The 18,531-nt window shown below is 41.0% G+C and overlaps 1 protein-coding gene across 2 annotated transcripts; it reads right to left on the bottom strand.

Moving 5' to 3' along the window:
* Positions 1 to 264: 264 nt before the first annotated feature.
* Positions 265 to 16,655, bottom strand: LOC114065502 (protein FAM122A). Of its 2 annotated transcripts, none has more exons than XM_027899480.1 (10): positions 16,392 to 16,655; positions 13,009 to 13,087; positions 8,628 to 8,684; positions 6,517 to 6,560; positions 6,383 to 6,437; positions 5,871 to 5,963; positions 5,306 to 5,394; positions 4,573 to 4,634; positions 3,726 to 3,822; positions 265 to 2,598 (listed from the first exon to the last, which is right to left on the bottom strand). In XM_027899480.1, the coding sequence occupies exons 1-10, from the start codon at positions 16,541 to 16,543 to the stop codon at positions 2,439 to 2,441; spliced, it is 888 nt and encodes a 295-aa protein (XP_027755281.1). In that variant the 5' UTR covers positions 16,544 to 16,655; the 3' UTR covers positions 265 to 2,438. The 2 variants fall into 2 exon arrangements, with proteins under 2 accessions (XP_027755281.1, XP_027755272.1); XM_027899471.1 differs by having other exon boundaries at positions 4,573 to 4,637; positions 16,392 to 16,654.
* Between the last annotated feature and the right edge of the window lie 1,876 nt (positions 16,656 to 18,531).

Here is an 18,531-nt window from a genome sequence, read left to right as displayed (position 1 = left end):
GATGGGGTTCTGAGCAACCTGGTCTAGTGGAAGGTGTTCCTGCCCATGGCACGGGGTTGGAATGAGATGATCCTTAAGGTCCCTTCCAACCCAAACCATTCTGTGATTCTATAATTAACTGCCTTACTAAGGCAAACCACAGACTCCCCACTTCCTCCCAAGAGTTAAGACCCTCAGTATTTTCCAGCAGGGTAGCTTCTGTCCTCCAAAGTACTTCACCACAACTTCCTCTAGGTATAAACTCAGGATGTGTAGCTATTGAAGTATTTTGAAAATGTTTGGGTTTATTCTTGTTTATCCCAAGGGTTGTCATAGACCTGCAAGACAGCACTGCACTAGGAAAACAGGTAAGTCTGCTGCAGATTTTAAGGCAAACTTACACGTAAACTAGACTGGCTGGAAGTAAATTACAACAGATATTCTGATTTTAAAAGAAAGCATTTAATCCCAGATGAACAAAAAAGAATATGGTTATCTAACAAAGTGCAGAAACAGCAAAACACGTTTACTTATCCATTTATTGGCACTTATTTGAAAAATAGCATAAATATTCAACAGAGAAGAGACAAGTTGACCCACACGCAGCTATGAAACCCCTCCACTGATGCGTCTTTTAACAAAGACTCGAAGAGACACCAGGAGGTTCACCCTTAAGAAATAAGCAAGATTTTTTAAAAAAAAGAGTCTTGCTCTCACCACAGAAGAGTGAACGCACAGCAACTCTTTGGCACATACCTGAAATTGCAAAACCAAACTTTGCCTTGTCGGACAAACAGACACCAACCCTCGCGTGTCCATCTGCATGGGGACAAAGGGCAGCTGGACTCAGAGAGGAACTGCAACCAGCAAGGGGATAGTACAATAATTTAAGAGGAATGATATCAGAAGTAAACCATGTCATATCTTACTAGAACAGAGTCAGACTATTAAATACATTCTATTTTCTCTCTACAATAAGGACACATGGAAACGGGTCGCTGGCACTCAGGTCGCCAGGCCTTTGTGCTCCAAGTCACCCACTTCTGATTCGGATGGCTGCTGTCAGTCAAAGCTTCACCCATGTGAATCTTTCACAGCAGAGTTCAGGGCAGGTTTTTCTCCTACTTGAGGAAGTTTCTGTATTTTTCTTGCTTTATGACACACTTCAAAGATTTAGTGTTTAAAAATAAAACGTTTTGCTTCATTATAAACCTCTCTGAAGAGAAGGTTTGAAACCACATAGCACAGACGTGTACAGATGGGGACCCAGCTGGGGAAGTTCAGCTGCACAGCAGGAGCCTACAGCCCAAATGAGGTTGCCACTGGAAGATCTCTGTCGACAGCTGTCTATAGGGGGACCTGCATATTTTTCCTCCTGTTTGGGGAATTTCAGAGTTGAGATCAGGATGCCTCAACACATTGACTTTTCAAACATCTCAGATTACCAGATTCTAGCTTTCAATCAGCATCTCAAGTTTTCAACAGCAGAAAGGACTTGATGTCCTTGTTTGAGGAAGTGACATCAGGAGATTAAACACAGCTTAAACAGGTTTGATCTCCTCAGCCTGTAAAAAGACATTCAAGATTCCTCACTGTATCTGTCCAACAGAAGTCATATATAAGGACAAATACTGACTGCTAAAATAACGCATTTATGAAGTACTAAATACTAAAGCCTCAGGATTTAATGTTTTGTTCCAAATATTACCACTACTTTTCCCTATTAAAAGACCTTTAACAGAGCATCTACCACTGCAATACATCATCTAAATGGGGAAAAAAATAATACAAAACCCCAGAAGAATGTTCCACATCTAATTCAGATTTAGTCAAAACAGCAGTCATGATGAATAAAATTCAACATACAAATTTAAGTTGACAATTCACCAACTCTTCTTTGGACATCCATTGGAACACAGAATTGATTAAGAGCCAATCATAACAGAACACAATAATCAATTCCCCCCTCGCCCCAGTACTCTCCCTTACATATGAAGAACTAAAAAATATAAATATCTAACACTGGGAATAAAAACAATTAGTAAGCTGATTCATTGGTTTCAGACTGAGGACAAATGTGACAGTTATCTGCTCCTACACAAGCACCACGTTATATGAGGGAGGACACTGGCTGCTGCTAAGCCAGGTCTTCCACAAGCAGGACGCACATCCAGCCTTTGTAACTCATACCAAGGAGACAACATCCATGGCAAATCCACATCTCGCTGGCTGATGTGAGCATCCAATGGGTCTGCAACCCAAATGCTTGCTGTTATTTTAGCAAATGTCATACAAATCACTAGAAACATGAATTCCTCCTCAAGGAACTACTCTGGAAGTTTTCTAGAAATAATGACATTCCTGGAAGTTCCTATGAGGAACAGAATCAGTTACACACAACAGAAAGTCCTGGCGATATCCAGCCTGTTTCCTGGTGTCCATCAGCAGACTCCTGCTCCTCAGTTAATGGGTAGCTTGGCCGTAAGATCTACTGGTAAAAATGGGGATCTGGAGTCGGAGAGTGAGACTGGAGAGCCTGTGCTGGTGCCAACTTCTGCTGGGGAGTCACAGGAGGAGCCGGCACTGCTCCTGTTGTCATCAAGGGCGTGTGAGGACAGACTGACAACAGCAACATCAGGACATGAGAAACAAGGCACTGGGAGTCCCAGTCCCAGTTCCACTCATTATAAAGCCCTTTCAAACACAATCAAACATCTCTAAAGGAGATGTAAAGCCCCATGATCTGAAATACATCTGCAACCACACACCCCGCAGTCACTTCCAGACAGACATGGAACACTCTGCCCATTTCCTCCTTTGCTCACCCACAAATGGGGCACAGATTAGAAGACCTGGGCTGAGCAATCCCCTGCCAGCTTTACCCCATCCCCAGGGCCTTGGACCAGCACACAGCCAGGGGTCTCTTCTGCCAGGAGAGACAACAATGAACTGTACATACTCCACTGTACTACAGATCTCACAGGACACAAGTTCGTAACTATAGCTGATCTATCATCAGTGATAGCAGCAAAGTGATTTTTTAAAAATTGTCATCTCCTAAACCAAGATGAAGCACTTGAACCCACACTGCTATGTCTACTGTGAACAGGGTGTGCAAAAGTTTTTGAAGTAGCTTTAAAACAGCTATTTTGCTACTTCAACTGCAATGTGCTCAAAGCCTGTGCACAGCTCGTACATCAGCTGAGAGGCAAAAAGGACAGGAGTACTGTGAACAACCCTCTCTTGATAGCTGTGTGGGCACACCCTGTGTATTGTTAACCTCTTGACTAAAACACTAGATCAAAATCCCTTGCTATTTTGAGTCATTACGATTTTTAACAAAGTACTTTTTATCTCCTCCCATCAGGGACGGTCAGACAGACTCATGTTCCTCTGTGACTAAGAGCAAGGGAAAAAAAGCAAAACCCCATCCACCCAAAAGCATCATCATTCACATTTGACTGCAGCTTGAAACTGGACTCCAAAAACTGCCAGCCATGAGGTGTCTTTTCCTAAACATGCTCCACTCCCATACAGGGGAAGCATGTTATCAGTCAGGCCTAGAAACTGTAAAGTTGTAGTGAATATTGCTGCCTGTTTACTGTGATAATTTCAGTGCTGGAAAGTTATGAGACATCTGTACTAAAAACAAGCAAACAAAACCAATTTCAAGTATAATCATTGCTAGGAGGAAAAAAGACTTGTATGCTGCTGCTGAAAGGGACAATAAATAACACAGCATTTACCATCCTCCAAGGTCCACCTGATGTGCAGCTTCAGGGGTGAGCATGTTGGTGGATCCTTGGAATAATCTTTTGGGATGATCTTCCATCTCTGTCACACCTTTGGGAAGAGATAAGGAATGATAAAAATTACTACTCATTCAAATCCGCTTTCAATGTACTTCTACAGACCAAACAGAATAGAGGTTCAAACTTATTACAATAGATTCTTTTATATTTTAAAACATAGATTTTAGATGCTGAAATTTTAAACACTTTTTCTTCAAAACATTTTAGTCTAAGCTTCAGTATTTAGTGAGTTATTAACTGAGATTTAGATATCAGACATTTATTCTTCAGTAGTGAAGAATAATCTTTTTGTTTCAGTTTATCCAGCTATCAGTTCACTGACCAGCTCCACCAGAGCAGAGAAGCTGAGAATAATGAAAAAGAACAAGGTCCAGCATTATCAAAAATCTTTTACATTGACTTTGATTTTCAAATACTCTAGAACAAGAAAGGAGAGATCTATGCTTAAATAGGCTATGACAGAACTCAGATTAAAGTGTTTTAGAAGTTGTCTCAGAGCCAGAAATGTTCTGTAACAAAGGTGAAGCAGGAAGATGTAAAAACAGATGCAATAAAATAGCCAGAAGTTAAACTTGAAGAAAAATGTGGGAAGCTAGAGAACCATTAGACCAGAGCAACTATTCTTTTTATGGAATAAAGATGTTTTATTATCTGTACTACTTTCTATTTCTCGTCACTTTTTGAAGTATCAGTCAATTGAACAGAACTGCGAAGAAAGCTATATGAATTATTATATAACTAACAAGTTGGCTATTATGATAGCCAAACCTAAATACTGTACCTTTTCTTTTTATTGATCCAAGAACACTTGGTCGAATGCAGTTAATTGGACTCTGGCTTCTCCTGCTAAAAGAATGCATTTGCTATATTGAGATCATCACTAAAAAAAGAAAGTTGAAAACATACGAAGAATCAAAAGATACTCAGAAAACAAACTACTAAGTGAAAAACACTAAGAAAACAGGCATTAAACCAGCTTATCCAAAGCAAGTCCTCCCCCCCCCCGAAAAAAGACCAGGGAGCACAGACCAGAATTGCAAAAGTTTAATCACATTATTTCACAACTGGGGCAGTCTAAAACCTCCCATGCAGGCACTGACTACATCTCAGTTGACAGGCAGTGCTTTGCTGAACTGTAAAGGCCTAGTAAAATTTAATTATATGCCCACACCACTCAAAATAACATCCAGTGCAACTAAAACCCAGAAGGGGTTACAAACCCTAGATCTGTGTTTTCTTCCGCTAAGAATTCAACTACTTAAGATGTGACTGAGAGCAAAATAGAGACTACACTGAGAAGGCAGACGCCACAATACAGCCCACTTTCCCAACGTTGTGACATGAGGATTTTGACAAATGTTTTACAGCACTGTAAAATCTGAAGTTTATGACAGTATACAAATTTGTATTTGTGCTCAGAAATCAACGAGGAATATAACAAATTCTGGTATTTCAAACATCTGCTGTGAACAGATTATGCCAGTGTTCCATCATTGACATGATCCAGTACTTACCTTGAAAATCTCCTTGTTGGACTCGGGCTGGGACTTGGAGGCAATCCACTGCTACTGACCAGACTTTGCAAGGATGGTGAGAAACATTGCTGAGAGGAAAACAGTTCATGTTATTTACTTATAAAGTCGGTGTCACTCCCCTGTGGTAACAACTGATGCTGACTGCAGAGAAATAAACAACCCAGTATCAATTTCAGCAACCAGTTACTGAGGCCGGTCATAGTGAGACACCACTTTTTGCTACTGAGGAAAAGAAAATTAAAAAACTGGACAGATTCCATTTTCATGCAGATTTATTTCAGCATTCTCTGGTTAAACAGACTTATTTATTTTTTATTAACTACAGATTAACAGCTGAACACTCCACAGAAATTCACATCTACAAGCTGTGCAGCTGCTAGCTGGTATTTTCTGGTTTGGGGTTTCAGGGGGGTTTATTTACTCCCTAGTTTCTTGTTTGCAGCTGAGGTAGAAAGAAGCAGGTGGCTTAATCTTTTGCTACTAATTTGGCTGAATTTATTTAGCACTACTCAAGATAACACCATTATTAGCACATTTTGCTCACCTTCCCTATTCCTCTGGTAGGTGAAGGAGCTGGAGAAACTGGAACAAAGTCTACTTGCTTTGGTGATAGTGATTTTTCAAAATCATTGTCACTCTGTAAATATGTAAATAGTACATATAATTAATCTTATGAGCAGGTACCTTAACATAAAAAAGACTGACTGGTGTGAAAGGTATCCTCCATCATATCAATAATTTTTAGGTAGCCATTTATGAGCTTATGCTTAACAATAAAAAAGCCTAAATATTACATGGTATCAGAATATGGAAGAAAATTTGAACAGGCAGACATCCATGCAATTTGATTCTGACATACGAGCCCAAGGAACCCACATGTGCCTTGAACAACTGATAATTCTATGCCTTGTTAGTGTGAAAAATTGCTGATCAAAAGCAGTGCTATACTAACACCTTAATTGTAGGTCAAACTATCAAAGAAAATGTTGACATGAGAGAGTCTCTAGTGTCCTGATACTGATGATAGAAACACAAATTAAAGCATGAATGCATTACCAGGCTCAAGCTCTCCTCCCATGAGTGGCTCATCTGCATTGCTACTTGCACTTCTCTATAAAGAAGAAAAGAAATGTATTGTCCCAGGCCCACAGACAGCTGAGGTAACTGTTCTAGTTTGCCTTAGTGCTCACCTTTCATGAACTGTTTCTCTGTTCAGCAGATTCATCCCTTCTTCCTAAAAGATCAGCAGACGAAAAAATAAGACCAAAAAAAGCCCTTTGCTGCAGCAGATGAGAAAAGCTGTGGTTTCACTTCACTTTGTCATGCAGAAAATTTAATTCAACTCGGTTAAGCAACAATAACCTCGAGCTCTCACTACAGGAAAAGGAGTGAAGAGAGGATGAGAAAGATGTAGCAAGAGAGATCATGCAAAATGCTTATGTGAGCTTGTTGTTTCCCAAGTAGTTTTACTTTCATTTACAACCCAGGAGCTCATTACAAAACTGAATTATAATAATAATATGAACCAAAAAGTCTGCACATGCCAGAGCATCTTTATGCAGTCTTGCATAATATCATTTCACATAGGGGACACTGGTATGGATAATCCTTAAAAGCGTGGCTGGATTCTTACCTTATTCTATGGATTAGTGACTAACTAGACACTTGTCATCATCTCATTTGCAATACACTGCATTGCACACAATAAATTTGGGATTTAGTGATTTGGGATTTAGCGTGGGGGTTTTTGTTTTGTTTTGTTAGGAAAAAACCCTCCATAAAATATTATTAAAATGGCTCAAATATGTAAACTTAAACTAAACATTAATACCAAGTTCAAACTTGACTCAATCTCCTCTTAAAATTAACTGAATGCTACCCAGTCTGTTGAGTGAATGAGTAGATTTCCTAATTCAGATCAGTTCAAGAGTAAAGATTCAACTAAACATCTTCACAATCTTCACCATAAGAAGGAAGAGTCTGAACATAGTTCACCTGTCTGGTAATTTGCTCAGATTTGAAAGAGACCAGAAGTAAATCACACTGTTGCCACTAAGTACACATGACATGGAATTAATTCCAACTACTGAATTTAACAATCAAACACAAATTAAGACATTACACTGTTTGCTTTAAAAAAGATGAATACCAAAGTGTTTTCCAAAAACCTGAGTTATCAAACTTTACTTCATGAAATACAGCAGAGCCACAGCAGTTCATTCCTTGCTCTCAGCATTTCTTGTTATATCTCCCTGCTCATTGCAAAGGGGGTTGGACCAGATGACCTTTAAAGGTCCTTTCCACCCGAACTAATTTATGATTCTGTGATATTTACATATTAATCCTAAGCTTTTTTATATTGATAAAAACAGCTCTACAACTGGCCCAAGTGCTTCAGAGTTTCTTTAAGCCTGTAAATTATTTACACAATGAAAGCAAGCAGTTATTTTCTTCAGGCTTACTGTGCAAGTACCTTAAATATCTGAGGTGGGAAGCAGAGGTGCCTTCCACCACCTCAGACAGCATATCCTAAAAACACTGTCTGAAGCACTAAATCATTTTCTTAACTTTTCACCCTGTAAAAATCAAGCCTATCTATTGAAAACTAGCAAGCTAAAAGAAAAATTATTAAAAAAAAAAAACCAAGCATCTTCAGGCTATTTTTATAAACATTATACTGTCAAAAAGTGGAGATATAAAATGAAGGAGCCACAAGAGTTTGAGCTTGTTGATTTTAAAGCTGGAGTCTTCAGACTGCGGTTGCTGGCTGGGAGCAGAGCTATTTGAGCCTGCTCAGATATTCCCCACACCACCCCCTCCCTACGTGTTTGCTCTGGTGCCCTTCCCCCTCCATTCGTGCTGTGACAGCACAAGCACAGGGATCTGGATAAGAAAATTATACAGATGAAAAATAGCCCAGTAAGAAGAGCACAAACTATTTTTTAGCCAGAGTGCTTCCTTATCCTGCTCATTTTCTGGCTGCACAAAAGTCTTGAGCCAACACAAGTTAAGGAACACTTTGTTATTGGCCCTGAATATTTATGCTGGTACTGCTGCCAAAAACTTGGTGAAACTTCACCCTAAGAGCTTACATTAAAGTAAAATGTCCATTTTAAGATTCCTCTCTCTGCTCAAATCCTCTTCTCGCCGTTAGATGCATTCTGCTTCATGAAACACAGAGCAAGGCAGGCCGCTTGAAAACAAAATCTACAGCCATTTGAAGGACATTAAACATCAACTGCAAAAAACCCAACTACCTGTAAAAAAATTAAATTTCAAAAAGATCAGAATCTGAGCTTACCTGTTTGATTTGATGCAGGCGGCTGCTGGGGATACGGATAGGAGACGATGGCACAAACTGCAAAACAAAGTCACACACAACTCAAAGCACAGCAGAAGGGAGGGAGAGGTGCAGCAGGAATATCAGCAACCACTCTGTGGGGCTACCCTAAACTATAAAAACTAACTAAAAAAAATCACTTATTCTCAGTACATATAAACTACGTTACTTACTTGCAGGAAGGTGTTAATTTGTATTTCCACATTGTACTGCTTTGTACGCTCGCAGATGCTAATTAGTATCAGCCTGGCTTCCATTCCATTTCCAGGCAACTAGAACTGACAGCCTTCTCTACAGAATGGGGCTGCTTTTCACTAACACCCTGCCACCCTTAGTATATATGTTGGCATAAATATTTTCCTTTATGTGATTCAGAATATTTATTTTCATTCAAGTGAGTCAGAAAGCTCCCCAGCAGATCCTTTAAAGATACAAAGCCAAAGGACCACATTGTACAAAAACTTTCCTGGATTGTTGTCTGCCTGTAAATGAGTATTTTGACAGGTGAAAAAAATCAGCTATGAGAAGGCTAACAAAGAGTTAAACACTTTCTTTATGGTTTCTCAAGAGCTTCACCAATTTGGGTGAAATCAGAGAAGACGCCACTAAAAATGGTCCTCTGTTACTGTTGACAGTTTTGCATCAAGATGCCACTGGAACACTATGATCTAAAACTGAACACTCAAAAGCGAATAATTCAGAGTGATTATTTTCTCAAAATATAATTTTCTTTCATATATTTCCATCCCTCAAACTGTCAACCCTCAGTTGATTTTTGTCATAGCCATTCAGGGAACAAAAATTCTAAGCTAAAGCTGTGAATAGAGGTTTAACTTCTCTGTAAGCTGAAAATCCTACCAAAAAATAAGGTGCGCTTTCAAAAATGGGCATGTTCAGAAGAAAAGGTTTGCATTATTATGAGTGTTTATATACTTTATTCAGTAAAAGGCTTCATCCCTTTCACAAAACATTACTAGAGCTCTTCATCTTGCTACAGCTGGAGAGCTAACAAACATTCAATTAACTATTCCTGCACCATCTTCTAATCAGTGCCACAGAGAATACAAAGAGTCATAGTAAGTTATCACAGACTATTAATGCTTCATATATCCAGAATCCTCCTTCTAAAAAAACAAGGCATCAAGACATCACACCCTTCTTTTCTCAAAAGAACTCAGCCCATCAGACTCACACAGAGGATGTCTAATGTTTGTCCTAGAATTTAGTCATCATAATATATATAATACCAAAGTCTAACTGCTATAATATCCTCACTGGCTGCTTTTTAAGTCCAGTTTAGGTCAGCTTTGCTATTATGCCGGGCTCCCAAAAATCCTGTGCACCTAATAAAAATTCCTCAAAGCTGTACCAGCCAATGTAGACCTTGAGTTGACCTTGATTCTCACACAGAGAAAAGGATTTGGACAATAGTGCATTCCTGCCTATTCACTCGGTCATTCCACAGTAGAAATGCATTTGTTCCACTCATTATATTCTAATTTTATGACTGTGATCCACATAGTTTAAGGTTTGACATTAATAGAATATGTACAAAACCTGTGGCTTGCAGTATAAAATGAAAATTATAAAAAGGCAGTTTAGTGTTCCACTGCCGAGCATAATGCACTGATTTAACTCTGAGGATCTCACACCTTGTTCCCAACAAGTCATCATCCTCACTTTGGTAACATTTAAAACTCAATTCTGCTCTGTTTGTATCCTTTGGCTTCATTATTGTGAAAAGAAACCTCAATCACTTTTAAAGGATATTTACTAAACAGACTAAACTGTTAAAATTATGTTACTCAAATCCCCAATGTTTTAAGAGAGCACAAAGCTTAATAAAATCATTACAAAGTATTAGACTACTGCAGGGAAGAGAAACATTTTCCAGCGTGTCAGATACTCTTTTCCACTGCAGGTAAAGTTTCAGAAGTGCCAGTCTGGAGGCACCTCAAGCAAAGTGAGCAGCGACTGCCCGGGCCCCTCTGCCCTGCCCTGCAGTGCCCTCTGCCTCCTGCCAGCACAGCCATTGAACCCCAGCAAGGAACTCACACAGCATTTGGAAACAAATTAAAAAATCAACTTTTTCTGAAACAGTGCCTAAACATCTAACCACGGACTAAACAACCACTTTGCTTAACAAACAAAACCAAACCCCCAACCACACAAAACAAAACAGAAAGAACACCAAAACATTTACTCCCCAGTGCCACTGATATCTCCTGGAAGGAAATAAACAGCAGATACTGAGCTTAGCTGATCCTTCCTTGTAGTGTCAGAAAACTGCAGATCAAGTCCTAGCCCAAATGGCAGAGCTGCCCCTTGTTATAAAACAGATGGAGTCTGACACTTGGGGAAGCTACTCAAAAACTAGATTTTAGAACTCGTTGAGCGACTGAGATGGCCATGACAGCCCTGAAGATGGAGCTGATGGAGTATGAACTCCAGTTATCAGAGATTTGAGCAATTCTCATTGTTCCCGTGAGGGTGAACACAGATTAGATAAACATTAATCAACTTTTTTCCACAAAGTTTACAAAACATAAAACTTTATCTGTACTTATACTACATTAACACATTTTCAGTTGCTTACCAAATCTTTTAACCCTCTTTATTAGAGCTTACACTGTAATAAAACTTGGATTAGTTTTCTTAAAAACAAAAAAATGGGGTTTGAAGTACCTTTATCACCTACTTAATGTAAAATTTAATTTACCAAATTAGTTGTGATCTAACTCCTTAGAATATCTCTAATATCATAAAACTACTCGTACTTCCTTGCTATAGCAGGAATACCAAGGGAGGTTGCTTAAGGTCCTTAGTACTGGAAGTTTAATTATTTTCACAAAGTCATTTATCTGTGGATGATCCTGGTTTAATAGCACAGAAGGATGAGAATCCCAAGGCTCATTTCCAATTCCATTCTCCCTGCCATCTTCAGCCAGACCATAACTCTATGGACTATCTCACAGCAGACAAGGCACTGGGGCATAAGCAGTCAATGGGGCATAAGGAAAATTTCAACTCTATTTTGTCAGCACCTGGTCAGCACCTGGGAGTGAAGAGGAAAGTTAAATTTCAGGATACTTTTTAATGACATTTATGTGATGGCAAGGGTCAAGAACATCATCACATGAAGGTGGAAACACTAGTTCAGTCCAGAAGACTGGAACATCTATTGGGGCAGCCAGAAGAGCCAGTCCATAAGTGAAAAACAAACTACTTCCCAGTAAGTTCTGGGCAATGCCCAGAATTAATTAACATGAATTAATGAATTGGCATTTTTTTAGCCCAACTGGTCTTACAACAGGGGTATCACTAAACAAAATAGGAGAGTAGTATTCTTCAGCCATTAACATGGGGCTAAAGAGTAATTTCTAAAGCATCTTCAAAAGGTCATTACAGGGACTTTGCTTCCCATACTTAAAATTGATTCTACTCCTCTCCCACCCCGACAGAGCTTAATTTTTCCAAGCTTTAATTACCGACTGAGAGCAGCTGGATGTTAGCCTGTGTCCACCTGTTTCTTGAATTGTCTTAGGGAAAAAGTTACATTTCTGGTTATACATGGAAGTCTGACCAAAAATCCCATTTGGTGAGAGGAAATAACAACCCCGTGTTCCCTAACCCTGCAAGGGTTAGCGAACCATGCTGTGATCACATACAGGTGTTCTAAATCAGTCCAAATCACACCCTTCCACCAAAACTCTGTATGATACTAAAACACAAAATATGCAACATTTTGTCCATGTTGAAGCACCAGGGGTTTGTTTAGACTAGTATTTTAAAAACTCAGATCTGGGGAGCTGTAAAACCAGAAGTCTGACAGAAGTTGAAATCACAACTGAACATCTCAGAGACACGGCATCATTCATTCTGGAAGTCTTGAGATTGTTCTATCAGCTAGTTCTAACTTGTTATTGCAGTTGTTAATTAGAACAGCCTATTCTGTCTTTTCTATATAAAAGACTATTTAAGATCAGAGCATCACAGCCCTTTTTTTCTTATGCATCAGAAATCATTAACACACTGATTACTGATCAACAGTACAGCTACGTAATTAGTTTTCTTTGCAAACTACCTTTCTTACTCTATCTTAGAGCATCTGCTTGCACTTTATCAGCAAAGTTACGATCACAGTGACATACAAGTGTTCTCCAAGGCCAAATGGTCTGCAAGTAACATTTTACTCTGGCTATGGCGTATTAATGTCACAGTCCAGAGCCTTGTTTCTGAAAGCATGTGGTGTTAGTTTCACAGACTACAATCTAATTTTGTTTACTGCTGTTTGCACACTTCTGCTTTGCACAGAGTGGGGCTGGTCTGACAGTTTTCTTACCAGGCTGTGCCGGTTCATGACCGTGGTGCTGTTCCTGCGGGTTCGCAAGACGCTGGCCTGGAACACCTGTGAATTATCGCTGTGAAAAGAAACACTTGTCAAATGCAAAAGCCGTTTCCTCCCTATCAAAAAGTACCTCTTAATATAAGCTCAGTTTCCAATGCTATGACAGCTGTCACGTCGAGACAAAGCACTCCAGAGACAGGTATAAGAACTCCTTTAGCTCGTTGGCAGAGAGTGTAAATCAAACTGTTCATCCTCCAGCTCCCAGCTACTTCAATTAATGATTTTAATTAATCACACTGAGTCTGCAGAACAACTGAAAAAATTGTTTAGACTGCTCATTTCTGTGGGAATTTATGATGTTTGGAATGGCTGCAGTTTGTACACTGCTTTGAATGTCATTCAACAGAACAAATGTATAAATGGCTTGTAACTAGTAACTGAAACCAGCTTCAATCCCACAGGTAAAACAGAATTTAAAAATACAGTATCTTGATACATCTCACCACTACAAATATTTAATAAGTTCCAAACTTTTTTCCAGGAAAAGTTAAATTAAACATACAGTAAAATCAGTTTTTAAAGCCCCACAACAGTGCATTCATTGAAAGAGTGCATGATTATTTATTTTATATAAAATTAGCTCATTTCTCAAGGTAACTTTAGTTCTATTGATTCTTAAAGCAAATTTCACTGGTCATGTTATCAACAGCCAACAGTCACCACTTACTGAATGTGACTGCAGAAATTAAGTAACTTTTATGGTTGCTAGAATAAAAACTTTGAGCCACAATCCTACAATCTCCATGCCCAAAAATCAGTAAGGAACTGCACAGGTGAACAGATCCAAATGTAAGACTGTAAACATACCCAAATTACAAGAATTCCCTAGGTTGTATCTTTTTGTTTCAGCTGCTAACTTGGGATGACCAAAAGCCCCCCACAAATACAATTTCTTAAAACTAACCTGATCAACAGTTACCTTGTTCTATGGACTGATAATCATAATGCACTTTTAAGACACATCATTACCAGAATCCTCCAGTTTAAAACACACCAGTTTGACCCGTATGTTTTAGACAGATTTTATCTAGCTGTAAATAAAAAACAAACAAAGCTTATACTGTGAAATAAAAGCCAACCACAATTGGCATAAGCACGGTACTTTTTGCCAAGAAAAATGCATTGACTCTCCTTCTCTAAAGCATCAACTACACAGGACCAGACATCATTTACAATTTTCCAAGAAGTTCCATTCAGCTCACACCCACGAGAGATTATTTGTTACCAATTGACAGGAGGTGGAACTGGAGAAATTTAAGGGATCCATAACACGATGTTCAGAGCTGATATTTACTGACTGAGGCCAACAGCTACAAATTCTTTTCAGTGTAAGTGTACTGGTTGGCATGCAAACACAACATAAGCAGCACATCCTGAGATCCAGGGCCTGAGTCAAGAAAGCAGGTTGGAACGATTCTGCACCACATTTCCATAGGCTGAGTCCAATACTCAGTGCTAACTAGCAGAGAGAAAAAAACCCTACAAATATCCTTACCTTTAATCTCCTTCACAAAAACACCAGAGCTGGTCAGATCTCAGGCTTACCTTTCACAGAAAACCACAGTTTCTATTAAAAATCAATTTTATTTGGCACAGAAACAAGAGTCAGAAGTTCTGTGAAAGGTAACTTCCATGATCTAAAATATTCTGTTAAAAACTATTCTCTGACTCTATGGCAACTCATCCTCCCAGTTCCTTACTAATTCTGTTAATGAAGAAGTTAAACAGGAGGCAGAGGAGAAAAAGCAAGCTGTGCAAGAGCAAGAGCTTTTGTTTCAGTTTACCCAACAAAGCCATTCTGGGAAAAACTGAAGTTTCTTGCCAAGAGCTGCAATCTTGCAAAAACAGTATTCTGATGGAAAATTCCAAACTAACAGGCAAACCACTGCAACCACCTCAAATTAGTTCAATGGCATTTCAGTGTAATTTGTATGAACACCTAACATGTAGTGTACGCACACTTTCAAGGCAAGAGCTCAGGTTTACCTTTCGATCTGCCCAAACCCTGAATTAAATAATTTGTTTGGGTTTTTTAATAGTCACAGTTCTTACAGTTTGTAAGAAACAACTTACAAAAGGCTGAGATTATAAAAACATCTTGTCCCAGTTACTCAATTAGTTTACCTGCTCAGAAACCTCCCTGGGGAGAACTGCCATACACAGCACTTCCATACCGCTTTGAAATGTAAAATGGGGGTTGTTTCATTATGATTATGCAAAAGAATCAATATTACTGATTTACTTAACATTAAATTGTGATGGAATAGGCAAAAATTAGTATTTCCTTGGAACTGTCAGGCACAGTTAACCATTCTGGTACAAGAGATTTGTGAGATTTCTTCATCATTCGATATCCAGTTCCTTACAGAAACATGAAGGGAAAAAAACCCAAACCACCAGGAGTGCTTAGCGTGTCGTGTTTTATGAAGTTTATTGTGGATATTCCCTACCAAATTGCAGACATAGTATTAGCAGCAGCACATGGACCACCTTACCGTTGGATGGTAGCCACATCATGTAGCAGATGGGGCATCTCCCAACTTCACAACAGCCCGCAGGAGACAAGAAACAGCACTCTGAGGTATAAACTTACCCAAACACAAACTCTACAGGAGACCCTCCCTAAGTGAGAGCATTTCCCCTGGCCCTTGCCTGGAATTGCCTCTTTCTGTCCTGTCAGCTGAAGACCTGGCAAACACCCAACCCTCCCTGCAAACAGCACCTGCCACAGGCCGATGGCAATATCCAAGCACAACTGTCTACACAACGCCTTGTCTTTCTCCCGGTAATACACACTGAAAAAATTAGCATCGTCCAGAAAAATTCCTGGACACTCGACACACTGCTTTACACTAAATGTAAAACTTAGGTCAGAGTCCCATGAAATGACCTTCCTCACCGAAACTGCCTGGTTGTTCTGAAAGCATTTACTGTTGAAGTCATACACAGGGCATTGATTTAATTTGTTCAGACTTGAGCCATTACAGAAATCACCACGATTGTTATTCTATCAAAGAAGAACGGCTGCAACCTCCACTCTGCGGACCAGCGTGCTGCTTCTCAGCTATACAACACACAGCAGACCTGCACGGAAACAAAGCGTTTTAGTAAAGCCACAGCAAGTCTCCCTAGGCTTCCTTGCGCCTCTCCGCACTTGGATGTCTTGCCTAAATCCTTCCCGGCTTGGGACAGCGCTCAGGAACCCGCTTTTCCCCAGGGCGCCGCGGAGCATCCCCGGAGCATCCCCGGGGCTGTGCCCGGCCGGGACGGATGCGGAGCCCCTCGGGCCGCTCCCCGGAGCCCCCCGGGCCCCTCACCTGAGCCCGTGGATGAGCGGGGCGCTGTTCGACCTCCTCAGGCCGCCGCCGTCGCCCGGGCCCGCGGCGCTCCCCGGCGGCAGCTCCAGGTCCAGCTCCATCTTCTCCTGAGCCATCGCGGCGGCGGCTCCGGCTCCTCCCGCTCCGCCCATTCACCGCCGGCGGCTCCTCAGGCCGGAGCTGCCCCGGCCTTGCCGAGCCCGGGGGCGGCGGAGCGGCTGCAGTGGCAAAGCCGCATGCCGGAGGTGCGGGGGCGGCCCCGTTCCCGTTCCGTTCCCGATCCCGTTCCCTTTCCCGATCCCGTTCCCAATCCCGATCCCGGTCCCGGCCGCTCTCCCCGCTCGGCCCCGGCGCGGGCGGGCCCGGCCGCAGGGCGCAGGCGCAGCGCCCCGGCCTCACCGCGGAGCCGCAGCCGTGAGGGGCTTTAAGGGTATAAAATGTGTCTCTGGGTGATCCCTTGCTGAGGGCTGCAGTGCTGACCTTTAAATGTAGCAAATATTGCGTTTGAGCTCACGCCGAGCCGTTGCCGCTCTCGGAAGTAACAGCGGGTGGCTCTGTGCAGGCCCAGGCAACTCTAGGAATGGAGAAGAATAAAACCAAACTTTTCAAAATACTTTTATTAGCTGATGTGTCCCTAGTTTGTACCTAGAGGAAATTGTGGTGATATAGTTCGGGAAGATCAATGGTGCTGAGGATCTTAACTTTTGGGAATCCTTGTGGTTTGCCTTAGTAGGGCAGTTAATCATAGAATCATGGAATGGTTTGGGTTGGAAGGAACCTTAAAGCTCATTTCATTCCACTCCCCTGCCATGGGCAGGGACACCTTCCACTATCCCAGGTTGCTCCAAGCCTCATCCAGCCTGGCCTTGAACATTTCCAGGGATGGAACATCCTCAGCTTCTCTGGGCAACCTGTGCCAGGGCATCACCACCCTCACAGGGAAGAACTTCTCCTAATATCTAATCTAAACCTACTCTCTTTTAGTTTGGAGCCATGTTCCCCTTGTTCTGTCACTCCATGCTCTTGTAAATGGTCTCTGTCTGTCTTTCCTGCAGGTTCCCTGCAGGTACTGGAAGGCCACAATTATGTCACCCCAAAGCTTCTCTTCTCTGGGCCTTTCCTCATACAGGGGGCACTCCATCTCTTCATCTATTACATTCCAGGTGAGAGTTTCAGGCAGTCCTTAAGAACAGAAATAATCAGAGAAGCAAGGTAGATTATAGAGAGCAAAAATACTTTTGTTCATGGATCCTATGCTTACTAATTTACCTAAGGCTGGTGGCATTTTGTAACTGCGACTGCGTTTATTTCACCCACAGGGGTATTTTCCCTGACACTATCAAATATCTCCCACATCATCACCCACACCTTCATGTTCATTAGTCCCTCTGTCACTGTATCCACCTATCTCATTCTCCCAGTCCTCATTTCCCCACTTTGAATCTCCATCCTTCACCTGTATCCTCCCAAGGCTCTGCTTAACGTGTTTTCTCCTTTGTTAATCCCTCTTGCCATGTTCATTTACGCTGTTTTTCTAACTAAACAACTTGTGATTTCCTTGTTTCTATCTCTCTGTTCCATAGCACAGCTTTCCTGCAGGCACCTCGCCTTTTCTCTGCCTCGTTACCCTCCTCAGCCATTTGAGGTTTACCTTGGCAGTTCCCATTTCCTCTTGTATCCATATTCCCACTGAGATTCTCTGGGCTATAGCAAACCCTGGTCGGACAGTAGGATGATGAGGCTGGCGCTGGAAAATTTGAGCAAGTGGAACAGATGTTTTTTAGCTCTCAGACGTATTTTGGATATTGTTGACTTTTTCCTTAACAGCTTCAAATGCCCTGTGCTACACAGGACAATGTGTAACATCCTTAGACAAGGAGAATGGTGCAGGTTCTGTATTAAAAGTGTGGTGTTGCTTTTAGTGAATGGTGGCAGTGAAAGGTGATTAACAGCATTTTCCTTTTGCAGCAGGTGCTAATTTTCCAGTGAATTGGACGGATCATAATTATTAGAAATCAAGCAAATAATGTAGATATTTACCTTCTTGACCTCTGCAGGAGATGGCAATTCTGTATCATTCCAGAGAAAGGTGTCATTACTGGTTATGATACATCATAGGGTAAGCAATGGCATGGGACTG

This window comes from Empidonax traillii, unplaced genomic scaffold (assembly GCF_003031625.1).
Source record: "Empidonax traillii isolate 1590-97213 ecotype Southwest subspecies unplaced genomic scaffold, ASM303162v1 scaffold20:size5563877, whole genome shotgun sequence".
In the NCBI taxonomy this organism is placed as follows: Eukaryota; Metazoa; Chordata; class Aves; order Passeriformes; family Tyrannidae; genus Empidonax; species Empidonax traillii.
Note: the sequence above shows the minus strand (reverse complement) of the source record. Positions and strands in the feature narration are given on the sequence as shown.

Excerpts from the sequence above, each read along its gene's own strand:
- LOC114065502 (XM_027899471.1), bottom strand. The coding sequence starts at position 16,543 with ATGGGCGGAGCGGGAGGAGCCGGAGCCGCCGCCGCGATGGCTCAGGAG. Across the intron at positions 5,964-6,382 it reads GGGAGGAGAGCTTGAGCCTG|AGTGACAATGATTTTGAAAA; the intron begins GTAATGCATTCA and ends ACATATTTACAG. Across the intron at positions 5,395-5,870 it reads CTACCAGAGGAATAGGGAAG|CAATGTTTCTCACCATCCTT; the intron begins GTGAGCAAAATG and ends TTTTCCTCTCAG.